The sequence below is a fragment of the Ceratocystis lukuohia genome (assembly GCF_044167205.1).
Source record: "Ceratocystis lukuohia strain C4212 chromosome Unknown Supercontig2_pilon, whole genome shotgun sequence".
NCBI lineage: Eukaryota > Fungi > Ascomycota > Sordariomycetes > Microascales > Ceratocystidaceae > Ceratocystis > Ceratocystis lukuohia.
Window position 1 is genome coordinate 2876282 of NW_027263521.1, and position 16094 is coordinate 2892375.

The 16094-nt window shown below is 47.2% G+C and overlaps 2 protein-coding genes across 2 annotated transcripts; both read left to right on the plus strand.

The window, feature by feature from the left end:
* Positions 1-7781: 7781 nt before the first annotated feature.
* On the plus strand, positions 7782-10442 carry HOO65_020711 (Cadherin-like protein; the record flags this gene model as incomplete). Its single annotated transcript, XM_071000138.1, has 1 exon — positions 7782-10442. One exon carries the CDS (start codon positions 7782-7784, stop codon positions 10440-10442), a length of 2661 nt encoding a protein of 886 aa, XP_070861349.1.
* Positions 10443-12722: 2280 nt separating this feature from the next.
* Positions 12723-15593, plus strand: HOO65_020712 (protein phosphatase 2C; the record flags this gene model as incomplete). The annotated part of the gene is made up of 6 exons (XM_071006426.1): positions 12723-12758; positions 13924-14230; positions 14321-14394; positions 14465-14756; positions 14900-15160; positions 15226-15593. 6 exons carry the CDS (start codon positions 12723-12725, stop codon positions 15591-15593), a joined length of 1338 nt encoding a protein of 445 aa, XP_070861350.1.
* Between the last annotated feature and the right edge of the window lie 501 nt (positions 15594-16094).

Consider the following 16094-nt stretch of genomic DNA (forward strand, 5'->3'; position numbering starts at 1 on the left):
GTGCGGACGTATGTATGCATATGCACTTACGTATGCGTACCTGTGTCCAGCGGATGGTTTTTTTTCTTCCTTCTCCTCTACCTTCTTTTGCGCCTTCCCTTTGAGCCCAAATCGGTACGTAAGATTCTCAAGGAAACAAGAGAGCGAGCGCCGGTTCCGGTGCTGGCGGACAGCAGAGTGGGGACAGCCGAGGGGAATAGGCAGGTGAGTGAGTCTACGAACCATTGGCTGGTCTTGGATATTTCCTGTTCTCCTTGGTGTGTGCCTGTCTCAGGCTCATCAGCAAGTCCTAGTACCAAAAGCGTTGAGGAAGCAAGGAAACAAAAGAAGAGAAAAAAGAGAAAAAGAAAAAGAAAAAGAAAAAAAAGGGAAAATAATTGCAAGAAAGGCCAGGGAACAGAAAAGGATGGGCAGGAAGCAGGAACACACATACAGGCGTATTATGGCCCATAATTTTCTACCCCTCATACATCTCTTTCTATTGTTCGTACATGGTACCTGGACTGTGCGCCGTGGACGGCGAATCCATGGGTGCGTTGGTTTGTACACAATACAAGGTTTGCGAGGAGAAGGAGAGAATAAGGTGGCTGGAAAAGAAAAAAAAAAACTCTTCCCTTTTCTTTTCCTTCCCTCCCTTCTGTTCCTAGTTCCTCTTCGCAACGAGGGAGGGATCATGGTTGAAAAACAGAGCTAGGGAAGGGCACAACAACACAACATGAGTAGTAGCTCAGCTACATCGCCAGACACTAGACTTAAAGTAGAATAAATGATTGAGAGGGAGAAGCAAATACAGAGAATGTTCCAATCCGTCTAACAGCTGCCCGCTATGATCGACACCAAAGCCAAGGTCAAGTCAACTTGTCTCGTTGTTTTCTCTATGTCTCCGTGTTTCAAGTCCTCATATTAGACGCTTGCAAAGGGGGACAGAAACATGAAGGCGTTCAAGGTCGGGTGTTAAATGAAAACAGATGGCAAACATGGGTGTTCAGAAGCCAAATTGGCTTATGGCTTGGTTTGTGACTGACTACATATGATAAACACAGGAAGGGAAGGGTTGTGTTGCCTGGATAACATCTGGCATGGGCTTGAACTCTTAGACCAACTCAGAAGCTTCTTATTTTGGCTGGCCCTTGTAGCTTCTTTGCTTGGACTCTGAGGACCGTCAGGTTGTGGCTGGTGTGCTGGCAATTTGAAAATGCCTGGGTCTAAAAGGGAGGCAGCCTAAAGCAATGGACAGAAAAGGCTGACTTGGGAGAAAGAGCAAAAGGTGGACATGGGATGTATATTGCGAAGTTCTATCTGACAGTGGCTGGCAGGTTCTTGCGAAAAGGCGGGGAGATTGCACCTGGCACAAGGTTACTGTCATTTACAGCCGACCTGTAGCCGCAGCAGTTACCCTCAGGCCCCGCCCCAGCCTGGTGGCTTAGGGCATCGTGCCCTGGGAAAAAAAAAGACACCTAATACAACACAAAAAAAATAGCCACTAAAACCCTAGCCCCGACCCTCAAACCCAACTGAACCTGCATGATCGACTTCGGAGGGATGAAAGGGGGAAGAGGGAGAGAAAAAGAGAAAGACCAGAGGCCATGTTATGTTATGTCTGTCGATCATCAGAACGATGGATGGATGCACATTCTCGCAAGATAGTCAAGAAAGCCGTTCACGCTCATATCTTTCATTGATCTATTGCTTGTTCCACTTATGCTGCCTCAAATAGGCACTTCTGGGCTCATCCCTGCCCAAAGCAAAAGAAATGCTGTCCATTTGAAACGGCCTCAGAAAATCTGCCCTGCTTCCTCCGTCCTAGCGCAGGGGAACAGAGCAATGAAACGGGCAACAGAGACAGAGAGAGAACAAAGAAAAAGCGGCATGAATGAGAAAACCGAAACTGACAGCAACAAAGAAAATCTCGGTAACACATACATTCTCCAAAGGGAGGGCTAGGGCTGGCTGATTGAGGCAGAGGCGTCTGAAAGGAAGACCAGGCTGAAAGCAAGCGCAAACAAGGCTGAAAAATGGCCTCAATCTGAATGATGATCTTCTTTTGGCTGTTCACAGAAGCACAAAACAAAGAAGAAAAAAAAACGCAACTCCATGCCATGTTTGGTAATCAACTCGTATAGGCACGCGCATGGAGAGGAGAGTTTACCGCTGACAACTCATAAGCTAGGCGATAGGCGGTATACCTACATAATACCCTTATGTTATCCATTAGCCAATCATGTGCTCGCAAGGGTAGGTATAGGTACACGCTTGCTGCCAACACGTACTGCATATATGGAACATATGTCTGTACCTGTATGTTCCTGAGCCCACATTTGTCCAATATATCATGCACGTTTTTTAGAAGTCTCATGCTTGCTCGCCCGAACAAAGCCTACACGAAGGCGGGAATAGAAAAGACGGTCTAGACGGCCCCGGAGTTTCGCCTTTTCCCCCTCTTGGGCCTCTATCGTGGCCAGACAAATATTGCATTGGCGCAGACAAAGAATGGGGCTTCAAAGTACTACGCGGTATTGCCACATATGGTTTGCCTGCTCCAATAGATGCTCAACCATACACACTATGGTGCACGCACTAAAATGTATACACTGGGGCGTTTCGCCTTCTTGCTTGTACGCTTTTGCCCTTGGCATCCTCTTTAAAGACCACTGGGCTTGTTTGGCGTGTGTAGGATGGGAACTGGCCATGCCATATCTGCTAAAGTAGTGTAACTCCGAGACGTATCAATAACTAGGAGAAACCAAAGGCCGGTTGGCATCGTTAGTTCGAGTGCCGGGGGTCCTGAACGGGCTGATTGGCTGGTTGGATGGCCGCGCTGTTTCCTTCTTTAGCCACTTCGCTCTAAGGAGTCCACGCATTCTGGTTCCTACCCCAAACGTATTGGAACGGAGTACCTACATGTATGCGCGCAGTAGCAAAGAAAAGCGTGAAGAGCCCACACCGGAATTGGATTGTCGGGTCGGAGATACGCCGCCCTGGTTTATGTGACTCGGGCTTTCGGGGGGAGATTATCGACTGCAAAATGATTTCCTCATAAACGAAGGAGGGAAGCACAAAAATATTGAGCGGGATACGGTGTATCCCACCACTAACACTAGCTCTGTTCCTCTCCTCCAGCCACTTCGCTCTCCCACCCTCTTCACCTTCGCCGTCTTACCAGCGCGCGTTTCTCTGGGTATATTATGCATTTGAGACAAAGGCAATGTCTTGCCTAAAGATATAGCGCAAGCATAACCTGATACTACACCAAGCCAGTTTATCACAAGTTTAGCCTGGCTGCTGACGACGTTAGAGGGGTAAAAATATTGAGTTGGTATAACCGTATTATGTAGACTTACATGTAGAGAGAAAAGTGGGTCACGTGTTACACACACCAAACATAGGAGTATAGGCCCTTGGGAACCTTGAGTAGGCCGAGCTAGGCCGAGTTGGGCTCCGCTCTGCCCAACCAAGCTTGCTGGCCTGAAGGCAGGGCATTGGTAGGTGTTGGGTGGTAACAACGCCGGGGTCTCTTTGTACTTTCCCTCACCTTTTGCCGCCTACTGTAGAGGCCTCCTGTTTGACATGCAATGTATTAGGGAAGGGCTTTTTATTAAGGTGGTGAGGATATGGAGTATTGTTATTTAAATTTTGTAGTTAAAGATGGGCATCACTAAGGACCTTTCCGGGTCTAGACCAGCAGAATTCTAAATTTCCAAGCTTTTTTCCCCAGCATATCCGGATGCAGCTTCGGCTTAAAGAGTACCTTTCTTAGGAGTTATTTATTCTCGGATCTAGCCCTTGTAAAATGCACGGATTGTAGCAATATTCGTGAGCTAGTTTTGGTAAACAAGGAATATCTATACTGTGGTCTTACGTATGACAAAGTATCAACTTGGATACATTGTTTTAGTCTTCAAGGTATCGCTCCAGCCCTAGACTCGGAGAGACACTCTGCTCTGATTTCACCGCCATGCATTCAATTTCTCTAAATCTCTCTATTCAGGGCTGCATAGCAGCAGCAGCTCTACTCATGTGTCATGTGGCTTTATATTGGTGTAAGCTGTCGTCATGTATTCCTCTATGTTGGCGCGTAGTACCTATGCATCATCCTGTGCTACAATTCCTGCTGTATTCGAGTTGCAAAGACTTGATAAAAGGGGTATGTCTCGGGTGTGGAAACATGCTTTAAGAAAAAGTAAAGAGTGGAAAGCCTGGCAAAGACTTGACAAGTAGAAGCCTCTGCAAGCAAATGTTGTGCCTGGTTTGTCTGCATGTATAATATGATTGGTACGCTATCAAGGATACATTGGTTACACATGTCTCGCCATAATGCGCAAACCATCTACTATCCCTTTCCAATACTTTGCATTGTGCTAGCAGGATCAATGTAGGCCTAGGAGCCCTGCCCTTGGCTATAGATGCTTCATATGAGACCCTATGAGATGGGAGATTATTGAGGAACTCAAATTTTAACCATATGTCTGCGTGAAGGTTACATATTCGGAGTTAGGCTGAAACAAAAGGAATGAGCAAGTATGGCTTTTTCTTGTCAAATGTAGTAAAACTCTGGTAGGTTATACAAGTGCCTCATGCTAGTCTAGGATATCGCCGTTGGTTCGGTTATCAGCTCCCCTCAAGACTATGATGCACTATATTGCTAATCACACCCATGTTATCTGGCCCTAATGGGCGTGAGAGGGGGATGTAGTAATGTAACAACATATCCCCCCTCTCTAATATCCTACAACCTGACGGCTGCATGGATGGGTGATTTTTTGGTCGTGATGATGCATCGGAGGGTTAGTGAGTTACGTACGCTTTAGCTTCCACCTAGTCCTCTGGAGGCAATAGTGATTACAATATCAATTTTTATTCATTAAAAGCGGATTTGTCTTCCGGGGACTAGATGAAGGGCAGAGATATGCGGGCAAGAACACGGAGATGAAATATTTCTCTAGTGATCGTGGACCATCGGCCGACGGAAGTCGTGGGTCCGGGCGGTTGCAGTTAGTCTGTAGCAGCCATGTTGTGGGGAATAGATGCTGTCTGTATATAGCCTTGATGGTATTCATGAGCCTTGAGAAATACACAGTAATGCTGGTGCTGATATTAGCACTTTCTGAGCTCGACGCTAACAGTCATACTTGACGCGGTTACACAGTCTGGAGCTCAAACTTCGACGCTGCTTGTCGGCAACAGACACAAAGGGACTGTCGAAAGTTATGCTTGTGCTACCAGGCTATTAAAGTGATGGCTTGGATAAGACACTGGGGTTGTTGCATGTATAGTTTTGCGAGCGGTCAGACTTTTAGCGACGACCGCCTACTACAATACATAGGCCAGGAACAGTTTGTGAAATGACGTCAGGTTAGACAATGGGTGGGAGAGATTGGTGTACGGTAGGCACATCCGTTTTTTATCGAACCAATGGGTAGCTATTACATGGTTGTAATTACTGCAGTATTTCCAAAACTGTTTCTTTCAAAAAGAGCATCTATAGTTGGCTCTTCATGCCTCGTTTATCAAGATTGGACTGTATGTAGGGCATCGCTGTATTGGTTTGATGAATCTAAATGACAGTTTAGTAGCTTTGGGAAACAACCTAGAGTAAAGGTTGCGGCTTTCTACGTGTCTTGGGATGTCATTTCTGGTAGAAAGTTGGGCGCATAGAAGATGTATTGAAAAAACTGACCATGTTGGAATTGTATTGAAACTATTTTCGCTGATTCTTAGATATTGGACTGATGATGGCGAGACTGCGGGGCGTCTAGGGCAAAAAATTGACTGTACAAGGGAGGAAGGGAAAATATCGGGTTCCAAGGGGGGCTGTGGGTTGTTTTTTACCCTAAAATATGGTTATAGTGTAAAGGAAAGAGACTGTTAGAATATTGGATAGAAGGGGTTGACTATCATCAAAGTACCCGGGCGGAGCTTGCCTAGGCGTAGATCAACGTTCCCACAATAGTTTTTCACTTGACGCGGGTCGGGTCTGTCAGCTGTACTGAACAGCCCATACTTTAGTTGTCAGATGTCTATTCAATTATCGAGAATAGCCCTTTGACGGGCTTTATATGTAAAAAGTTATCGCCTTTTTGACGAATAAAAATCTGGCCAACCACTACGTACTAAAGTTCGAGTGGAATCACATGAGCTTTGTTATCATACGAAGTGCCTTCCGCCTTTGGGAGGTTTAGGGCATTTCAAAACGCAAAATGGAAAGACGGGATACACACATAACCCAAAACCATGGTCCATGATTAGTAATTCTCGATAGTGGGTTTATGAGGCAGTAGCTGTAGATGCATACCACACTAGTAGCATTGCCTATGTAGAGATGTTTGTACCTCCGTACTTCCATATTTTTGTACTTTTGCATCTTTGTATCAAGACACAAAACCATGAGGGTAGATCCTCGCGTCAAAGGGCTTTACCATAGTGATTTATTGGATTTGACTGTCCCTGTTCAGCAACCCCTTCAGATGCCCACACAATATTTTTGTGTATTCTCTTGAAACTGGGCTACACACCTAACTGAATATAGGGATGGGCTGCAAGAGTTCAGGGCATCAAGTACAGCACCGCGAGATTGCCAGAGACCGACAACAACGATCGCGGCCGCAAACAAATCAAGATACCAATATGAATTGTTGTGTTCTTGAGCATCGCGACGAATCAATGTCAGGCTTGCAACATGTTGCCAAAGTTTGAGTTGCATTGCTAATACAGCATAACCATAACCTCAGAAAAGTCACCCAAGCAGTCTAAATTATGGTATCAAATCTATCCCTATGTGTCTCAATACTTGGGACAAGTAACCGTTGATTGCTGGCGTCAGAGTACCATTTTTGTCGGATTTTGAGCGCTTACACCACCAAAAGGCCCCTAGATCTTGTGGTCATCAAGTCACTCGTAGGAATGCTGCCGGATTCCTGAACGTGGCCGTTGTGCCTGACCTGGTCTCGATACCAAGTGAAGCTGTAGCTAGCTAGCTTGGACTATGGACAGCTCTCAATTTTTTGGAGCCCCATTAGCTTGGGGTTCCCTGAAATGGCAATAAGAGGGGAGTTTTGATAATATATATTTCCCTCTAGGTGTGGAATGTCAATAGGAAATATGTCCGTTCTATCGGGGAGACTCTTGGAGCTCCTCTGGGATTGCGACGTTGCCTGGCAAAAGGGAATCTCGTTACTGCCCACCACACACACTTGTATTGAAGGTGTCCTCTCGTACAAGACTATCGTCACGGCCACCTCTGGAGCCTTCGTTCCTTCTATCACTTGGATGATCTTTCTTGTTGCCTTGGCCATTGGACCGCCGCTTACACAGTCAGTTCCTTTCTTCATCTTTCTTACATACGCTCCTTTTACTCTTTATTCTTCCTTTCTCACTGTCCTTAATTTCTATTGTTTATGCTTAGCTCGCTCTAATATCCACTACAACTTTTGCCGTCAGTTTCATACAATATCGTTGCGCGATACTCCATCTATACCTTATATCTATAACCGGCCTCGACCATGCGGCAAGCTTATAATATTGCAGCCGCATTGGTAGCTGCAACTACGACTATAGCAACTCCTACCATCTCTTTTCCCTTTAATTCACAGCTTCCACCGGTGGCTAGAGTATCAAACGAGTACTCATATACCTTTTCTACCAATACCTTTAGCTCAAACCTCGATATCCAATACACCCTTAATAATGCCCCGGACTGGATATCAGTAGACAGCAAGTCAAGGAGAATTCACGGGACTCCGCCAGATGATTTTGTTGCTAGTGGGAATTCGACCGGGGTGGACATGATCCTCGTGGCCTCCGATAGCGAGGGCTCGGCTGAGATGAACGCCACCATCGTTGTTTCTAAAAACCCCGCGCCAGCTCTTCTGAAGCCTCTGGAAGACCAGATATCGGGCTTTGGTGACTTCTCGGCCCCTTCATCCTTGCTCTTGTACCCATCTACTGCATTCAACTTTTCCTTTGATCCCTCGACCTTTGCCAATGCTTTGGGGAGTCTTGATTATTATGCCGTGTCTGGCGATGGAAGCCCTCTTCCTGCCTGGGTCAGATTCAATAGCGAGACCTTGCAGTTCTCAGGGACTTCTCCTCCATTCGAATCTCTTATTTCCCCCCCACAAGTTTTCGATCTGCAGTTTGTGGCATCCGATGTCCCTGGCTTCTCCGCAATTTCAATGTCGTTTGACATCACTGTTGGCACTCGCAAGCTGACTTCTGAGAACCCGATAATTGTCCTCAATGTGACCAAGGGCGACACTATTAGCTACGATGGCTTGAAAGACGAAATTGAGCTTGATGGAGGCCGCGTCTCACCTGGAAATCTCACTGTTGACACAGAAAACATGCCCTCATGGGTGTCCTTTAATGAAGACAGCTGGGATATTTCCGGAACTGCTCCATCAGAGGCTGAATCTACAAAGTTCCTCATCCAATTTAAAGATTCACTCTCGGACAGTCTGGGCGTGCAGGTGGTTGTCAACATCGCTGACTCTCTTTTCACTGATAAGATACCTTCGATCAAAATTGTCCCCGGTGAGACCGTTGATTTCGATTTCGCACGTTATGTTTCCAATGCTTCCGACGTGGCCATTACCATTGACAGCAACCAGTCTTGGTTGAAAATCAACGGCCTCAAACTTGCAGGCACTGCTCCCGGAGATTTGCAGCCGTCAACGTTTCAACTTACTGTTACTGCCAACTCGCAGACTCTCACGGGTGTAAAACAAACTATACAGGCTGTTGTTGACATTACTGACGAGACTGGCTCAGGCTCTGATGGGTCACATAAAAAGTCGGACAAACTGAGCAAGGCTCAAATTTCTCTGGTTGTTATCCTTCCCATTGTCTGTGCTATACTTTTGACTGGTATTGTCATTTGTCTCGTTAAGCATCGTCGTCGTCGGAACCCTAGACCTAAGACTATTATCGTTGAGGAAATAATTGGCCCATTGCCGTCAGATCTTCGCCGTGATGAAACCCGCACTTCATTCGATGAACGAAGCCCCACTGACTCGGAGTACCGTTACATCGACAACTTCCCCTTCCACGGTCACCAGTCCAAAACTTACGGCAATCAGGGTGGCGGCCTTCGTGGAGCCTACTCAGACTCTGACATGGCGCGTGATCTAACTGTGGACACACGTACTGCCCGCTCGTTTAGCGAGTCTGGCCCTCGGCGTAGTGAATCCTGGGTTACTATTGAGGCTAACCCACGCTCCCCACAGAAGGCTTTTATGTCTAAAGCATCTCGCCTGGGAAGAGACGCCACCTTCCAGAGTGAGGCGGTCTCAAATGCTGACCAGTCTAGTTGGTATACTGAGCCGCAGACATCGTCATTTCGCCGTGAGCCTGATCTCTCAGCCCCGTCTTTGCCGGATCTCCCGGATCTTGGGTCATTTCCAGAAATGCCTGAAACGAGGAGGTCTCTTGATATGAGCTCAGATAGAGACGTTCCTATGGTTGATATTCTGGACCAGGAAGCTCGCAGGAGCGAAGAAGTGACGCGAACAAAGGAGCAAGAAGAAGAAGAAGAAGATCAAGAGCTTCCACAGATACAAAACGGGACAGATCGATCCTTGCCTGATATCCCTAGCTCCGAGGCTCTCCCATCTATTCGCGAGTCTTCAACGCCTTCTCCTCCACCCCCAGCTCATCTCTCGTCGCTTTTGGGTAATGTGCGGCGCCCACAATCGCCACCAATGGTACATGTCTGGCCGGACGCCACACCTCATCCCGACGACGCTACACCCACGCCATTGTCTCTTTCTCGAAATCCATCTCTCTCGCAGGCCGAGAAAGGCCCTCTATCAAATCGAACAACCCACTATTCATACATTCCAGGAGAACCGTCAATTCCACGGAAATCAAGTCGTAGAACAGGCGGACAAGGCAGTCTTACGTCTAGCAAGAGCAACAGCAACCTGAACATGCGTGTTTCGCTGGGGCCTCGCATGAACGAGCGGCATAAGCAGCCAACTACCGCTAGTTTAGAGTCGATGCAGGGTAAAGAAAATCAGCTTGCTGCCGATAACTGGAAGTCGGGTGCCTCGCGTGAGTATCTTGACATTCCGTACCGCGACCTCTATGGCGGTACCGCATCTTCAGGGAGTACACGCCGCTCTGTTTCGTCGGCCGAGTCGCGGTCATACTCGTCTGGGTCCCGCCAAAGCTCCCTAGGGGGCAGCAGTGACCGGCGACGGATGACACACAACGGGCCGTCAAGGCGTAAGGCGAGTGGGAGCAGAAGAACTTCAGGATCAGCAGTCAGCGACGAATTTATGCAGTCGATCCCTATTGGCTACGAAGGGGATAACCCAAGGTCGATGGGCCTGCCTTATCTGGGCTACGGGGAGTATCCAGTGTCAAAGCCGTCTTTCATTACAGCGCGAGAATTCCAGTCAATGAGCACTGTGAATTCACTAGGTACTGAGGGTGGGTTCATTTGATTTCGTGGTTTGATGTTGGAGAGAAAGCGACAACTTGCAAAGTCGCAGCTGTTGAACATGTCTTGGGCGAACATGTTTTTGTCATTATTTTTTTTTTTTTTTACTTTTTTCCCTTTTATTTTGTTTCTATTTCCTTGACTATAGTTTCCTGCATTCAGCAGGTTTTGAGCGAGTTTGATATTGGGCTGTCCGTATACAATAGCAGCAGATAAATATGAGAATGAGATGAGTCTATAATTGGTATGGCAGGCTATTGGCGGTCATAAGACAGGACAACATCAGGAATATAACAAGAGTTGCATTATGTAATTCATGATGTTCATGTTGAAGATGCTGGACAGTGCTAGCCCGTGGAGATTACACGTTGAGGCACCATTATCTAAGATTTGCTGATAATGCATTGGGCATTGAAATTGAAGTTCTAGGCCATTGGGAGCGCCAGAACAGGGAAGGAGACAAGAGGAGAACAACGTGGGGGGAGTGAGACAGAGGTAGTGGATAGATAGGTGAGTGATAGGCTGTGTCAAATGGACAGTATATGCAATAAGGTGTGCTGGAAAACATGGAGTGGGGAGTCTCATCATAGGACAGTGCGACACACTGGAGGGCGGGGAGGCCAAACTGGGGGAGAGGATTTTCCCCGCCCCCGCCATCAGTGCACTACAGTGCAGGCGTTGTTTTAATGGTTGGTGCTAGGAGAGCTTACTAGATATGGGTGATATGCAACAGAGTAATGGGTGTTGGGTAGTCAAATGTCAAGATTTCAGCAACGTGAAGCAATTGCCCATATCGTGGTGGTGATCTTTTGAAGAGATTTCTCTTTTGCCATCAGGGTGCTGTCCATGGACATGTTCTCCTTTTTGTTCTTGTTCTTTTTCTTTTTTCTAACCTTTGCATTCTTCTTATTGTAGACTTCAACAGATGGACTTGTTTGAATAATCGTCTTGTCAGCAAAGCCACGGCCAAAAACAAGCATTGTTCCGGCTTTACCAGCATTTCCTTAGTTACTGACTTGGCGATAAGCGACAAGCGACAGTTGACGAGTAGCAAACCAACAAGAGACAAAGCACTAGCGGTGACTCAAGCTAGGAAGACAGGGCCCCAAGAACCCTATACCACCGATTGATCCAGCTTCCTGAAACGCAAGCTACAGTTGGTACGTCCTATAATCCCCTGCCCACTATTGTCAGTGCTTCATCACTACATCACCAGCTCAACAGAGCAATCATTTCGGCTAGTGCATAGGAAACACCAGAAGATTAGTGGTAGGCTTTTGGGCTTGTTGATTGATTGCACATTTCTGCTAGCATCAGTTCTCTCCTTCCTCGCAAGCAAGAATGTAGGCAAGGCAAAGCATGAAATTGTCCAGTTTGAGGTTTGAGATCTCCAACAAGCTGAGCGAAGTTTGCCTTTAGAGTGCTACCATAACAAGCTTTTTGTGTTGTTGTTCCCCCCTCTCTCCCCTTTCCCCAAAAACCTGCCCAGCCCTTCTTTTCCAGCGAGGTCTAATGACATCTGTCCCGTACTAACAGAGCCTGTCCTCCTTTGTTCCCTGTAACTCTGGATTTGTAAACTAACGGTTACTGTGGCTCAACCAAAATCTCTGGCCTGTCCACTAGCTTATTTCCTTGCTGTTCACTGACTTCAAGGCAACCCCGCGATTATCAACAACAAGCCTCTCCACTATCCACTAAATCTTGCCTGCATCCGACTCCGTCTTGCCGGGGGTTTTCTTTCTTTTTTCTTTCTTTTTTTTTCCATCTCCAGCTCATAATTCTCTTTTTTTCTCTTGCCCAGAAATTTATTCTACTTCTCCCTTTCTTTCTTCATTTTTCTTCACTTTTTTCTCTGTGCCTAGAAATCTGTTTTTTTTCGGCCATTCATCCTCGCATTGCCTTGCTCGACAAACAAACTCTCCACGACACATCTGACTCTCTTGTCCTTGGTGGCGCCCCTTCTGCTCTGGGTTTTTCTCCTCCCCCTCTCTGCTCAACAGGCCCCCAGTCTAGCCCAGCCCAGCCCAAGCCAACAAACAAAGCCAGGCAGAACAGACCCGACGAGACAACCAGACCCACGACTGTTCATCCCTCTTCTCTTTCTCTTCATCCTGGACTGATCTGATCAAACCCGTTTCTTTGCTTTGCTCATCTACCCCCCATCCCGTCCATTCATAGGCCCACTTCCTCTTCCTGTTCGTCAAATCTTCTTTCTCAACCAGCCTCGATCCCACTCGCATTTTCTATCGCTTCATACCCACGATCAACGCAGAAAAATTTCATCATGGGTCAGACTCTTTCTGAGCCTGTCGTCGAAAAGGTAAGCAAGCGCCTCCCCGCAAGTCCTGTCTACCCAGCCAGCCAGCCAGTCAGCCATTCAATCAATCAACGACGACTTTCCCTTTGCTGCGCTGCTTTATCTCCGCACTGCACCGCATCGCACTGCAACCCTTCATCCTATGCTGCCCTATCTACACTGCCCTTTGTCTTGTATGATCTGGTATGATCTTGATTTGGCCCATCCCATTTCTTGTCATGTCCGACCCGCCTGACATCGACCTTGTATTGTCTTGCTGCCTGCCGTGCTATGCCATGCTATATTTCTGCTATGGCTATTGCTATTGCCATTGATTCACTACCTCGTAGCTACTACTGTGGCTACGGCGATATTGCTCTGCTTGTCCGATTGCATTAATCTTGCATCCGTGTCCAATTCCAGCCGCATGGCCCGAAGCTGTGTGTGTGTGTGTGTTTTTTACTGTCTACCCATTTGTCTTTGCTTCTTTTGCCTTGACACACGCTCGATCTCGTCCGCCTCTTCCCTACTGCTTGCTAGGTTTTCCTTATTCTGCAGTCGACCACGTGCCCACACACAATCTCTCTTAATCTTGCTTAATCTCTATTTTCGTCCTCTCGACCCCGCGCAGCTATGCTACTTCGCCTCAAGTACATCGCTACCCGCCACGATTCTGCCGATTTTAATCATTCGGCTTGGTCTCTTGGTTACACTTGAGTGAACTACAACCCTACCATCGTTTCTACCACGGCAAAAAAAAAGTTAGCCTTGTTTTTCTCCTATTTAATCACGAGACCACATACTATTCGTCGCTTCGAACAGAAGATTACCTCTAAAAGCTCCTATTCGCCCATGTTGCAACTTTTTTTTGCGCTTCGGTTTCCGGATTTAGACATACCTGTCATAGCTTTGATCACTACTAAGTCCTCCTTGTCTATATACATGACGTATTTGACATCACAAGGACTGTCCAACCTTCTTTGAGACATGGCTGAGCATCAAAAGGGAATAGCAGGAAATGGACATGGACAAAAAGAAGCATCGGCATGCAATTATGCGGCACACACACCACTCTACGAGCGGAACATCTCGATCGACTGCTCCTCCCCTCTCCCAATAAAAAAGAGCCAAGAAACCTTGAATATCTCCCTTGAACGCACGCTGACTTAAAAACTTGCATTTTCAATAGACGTCGGAGAAGGGCGAAGACTCTAAGCTGCTCTATGGCGTCTCTGCTATGCAGGGCTGGCGTATCAGCATGGAAGATGCCCATATTAATGTTCTCGATCTCCTCGCCGCCACCAAACAGACAAGCACCGTTGAAGGACAGATGTCACTCTTCGGAGTTTTTGATGGCCATGGCGGCGATAGAGTTGCCCAATTTTCAGGAAAACATATTCATGAAATCCTAGTGAAGCAGGACTCCTTCAAAGAAGGCAATTTCAAAAAGGCGCTCGAGGATTGTTTCCTTGCCACAGACAGAGCCATTTTAAACAGTAAATCCCTCCTCCCTCTCCACTCCCCCCGGGCTCTTATTGTATGATTGTCTTTTTTTTTGGGGGGATTAATACTGACATGGTAAAAAGACCCAAGGTACGAGGATGAAGTCTCCGGCTGCACAGCCTGTGTGGCTCTCGTCGTCGGTGACAAGCTCTACGTCGTAAGTAATCCGCTTATTGTTTACTTTTCTACAACTGGATGTGTATAGACTAATAAAAAACCAACCACAGGCCAATGCTGGTGATTCTCGCAGCGTTCTTGGCATCAAGGGCCGGGCTAAGCCTATGTCTAACGATCACAAACCTACTCTTGAGTCTGAAAAGGCCCGCATCACTGCCGCTGGCGGTTTTGTCGACTTTGGCCGTGTCAACGGTAATCTTGCCCTTTCTCGGGCTATTGGCGATTTTGAGTTCAAGAAGAGTGCCGACCTGCCTCCCGAGCAACAAATAGTCACTGTTTTCCCTGAGGTCGAAACTCACCAGCTGACTGAGGACGACGAGTTTCTTGTTGTGGCCTGCGATGGTAAGATAACCAACCCCCTTGATGATGTGAATGCGGCCATATACATAGGTGTATATGCAAGCGCAAATGTGTTAGGAAGGAGACGGGGAAGAAGGGTGAGATGAAAACTAGCATGCTGACTCATCCTTTTTTCTCCTTTGCAGGAATCTGGGATTGCCAATCTTCCCAGGCTGTCGTCGAGTTCGTCCGTCGCGGAATTGCTGCTAAGCAGGACCTTGATAAGATTTGCGAAAACATGATGGATAATTGCGTTGCTTCTAGCTCGGAAACTGGTGGCGTTGGTTGTGACAACATGACCATGTCTATTATTGCTTTCCTGAATGGCAAGACCAAAGAGGAGTGGTACGAGCAGGTTGCCCAGAGGGTTGCCGATGGTGATGGTCCTTGTGCCCCTCCTGCGTATGGTGAGTATCCGATATCCTAGATCTCGGTCACTGACGCCCAATACTGACGTTGCGTCGTCGTATAGCCGAGTTCCGGGGACCCGGGTTCCACCATGGCTATGACGAAGTGGAGGAAACGTATGAGGAAGATAAGTTCAAGGCCCATCGCATTGGTCTTGGAAACTACCCTGGAAGAATTATCTTTTTGGGTGATGGCAACGAGAGCAACATGTCCCTAGAGAATGAGGATGCTGAGATGTTCGATAGCATCGAAGAGGAAAAGGATCTCCAGAGCCAAATTCCTAAGGACAACTCGCCTAAGGCTGCGGCGGACAGCTCGGCTGACTCATCAGCAGGAAATGGAGATGCAACAGCGACAGCAGCAGCAGACAAGAGTCAGACCAAGCCTCAGAGTATAACAGCAGCGGCTGTCAATGGAGAAGAAAAAAAGTGAAACCTAGCATACTGTTATCATGACTGGATGCAGGTTGAAACTTTTTATTTTTTATATATATTAGGGCGAATGTTGTGAGAAAGCGAGAAGACTACTACGCATGTCGATTCCAGCTGGGTCCCGACCCCCAATACAAAGGACACGAGAGTTGAGCTTGAAGAGATGGAGGTTGATTGTTTGCTGTTTGGGGTTTGAGCTTGAGCAGATATCAGTGAGAGAAGAGGGGTGAGGAGATGAAGGAGAAGAATGGGGTGAGGCTGAGGAGTCGAGGGGTTAAAGAGTTGGTATTGTTGTTGTCCGCTGTCCGGTTGATAGCGGAGTTTTTTGGTCCCAAGGTAGGGGCGTTGTGGTTGACTGATTGCAATTGAACCGTTTGATACCGTTATCCGCCAGGTATGTCCCTTTTGTGATGGCCGACTTGTTGTTTAGAGGGCAAGAGGGGGATGAGGGAGCATGGAATATGGAAAAGCAGGTTTTCCTCAACAGTATCGGTTCTTCTCT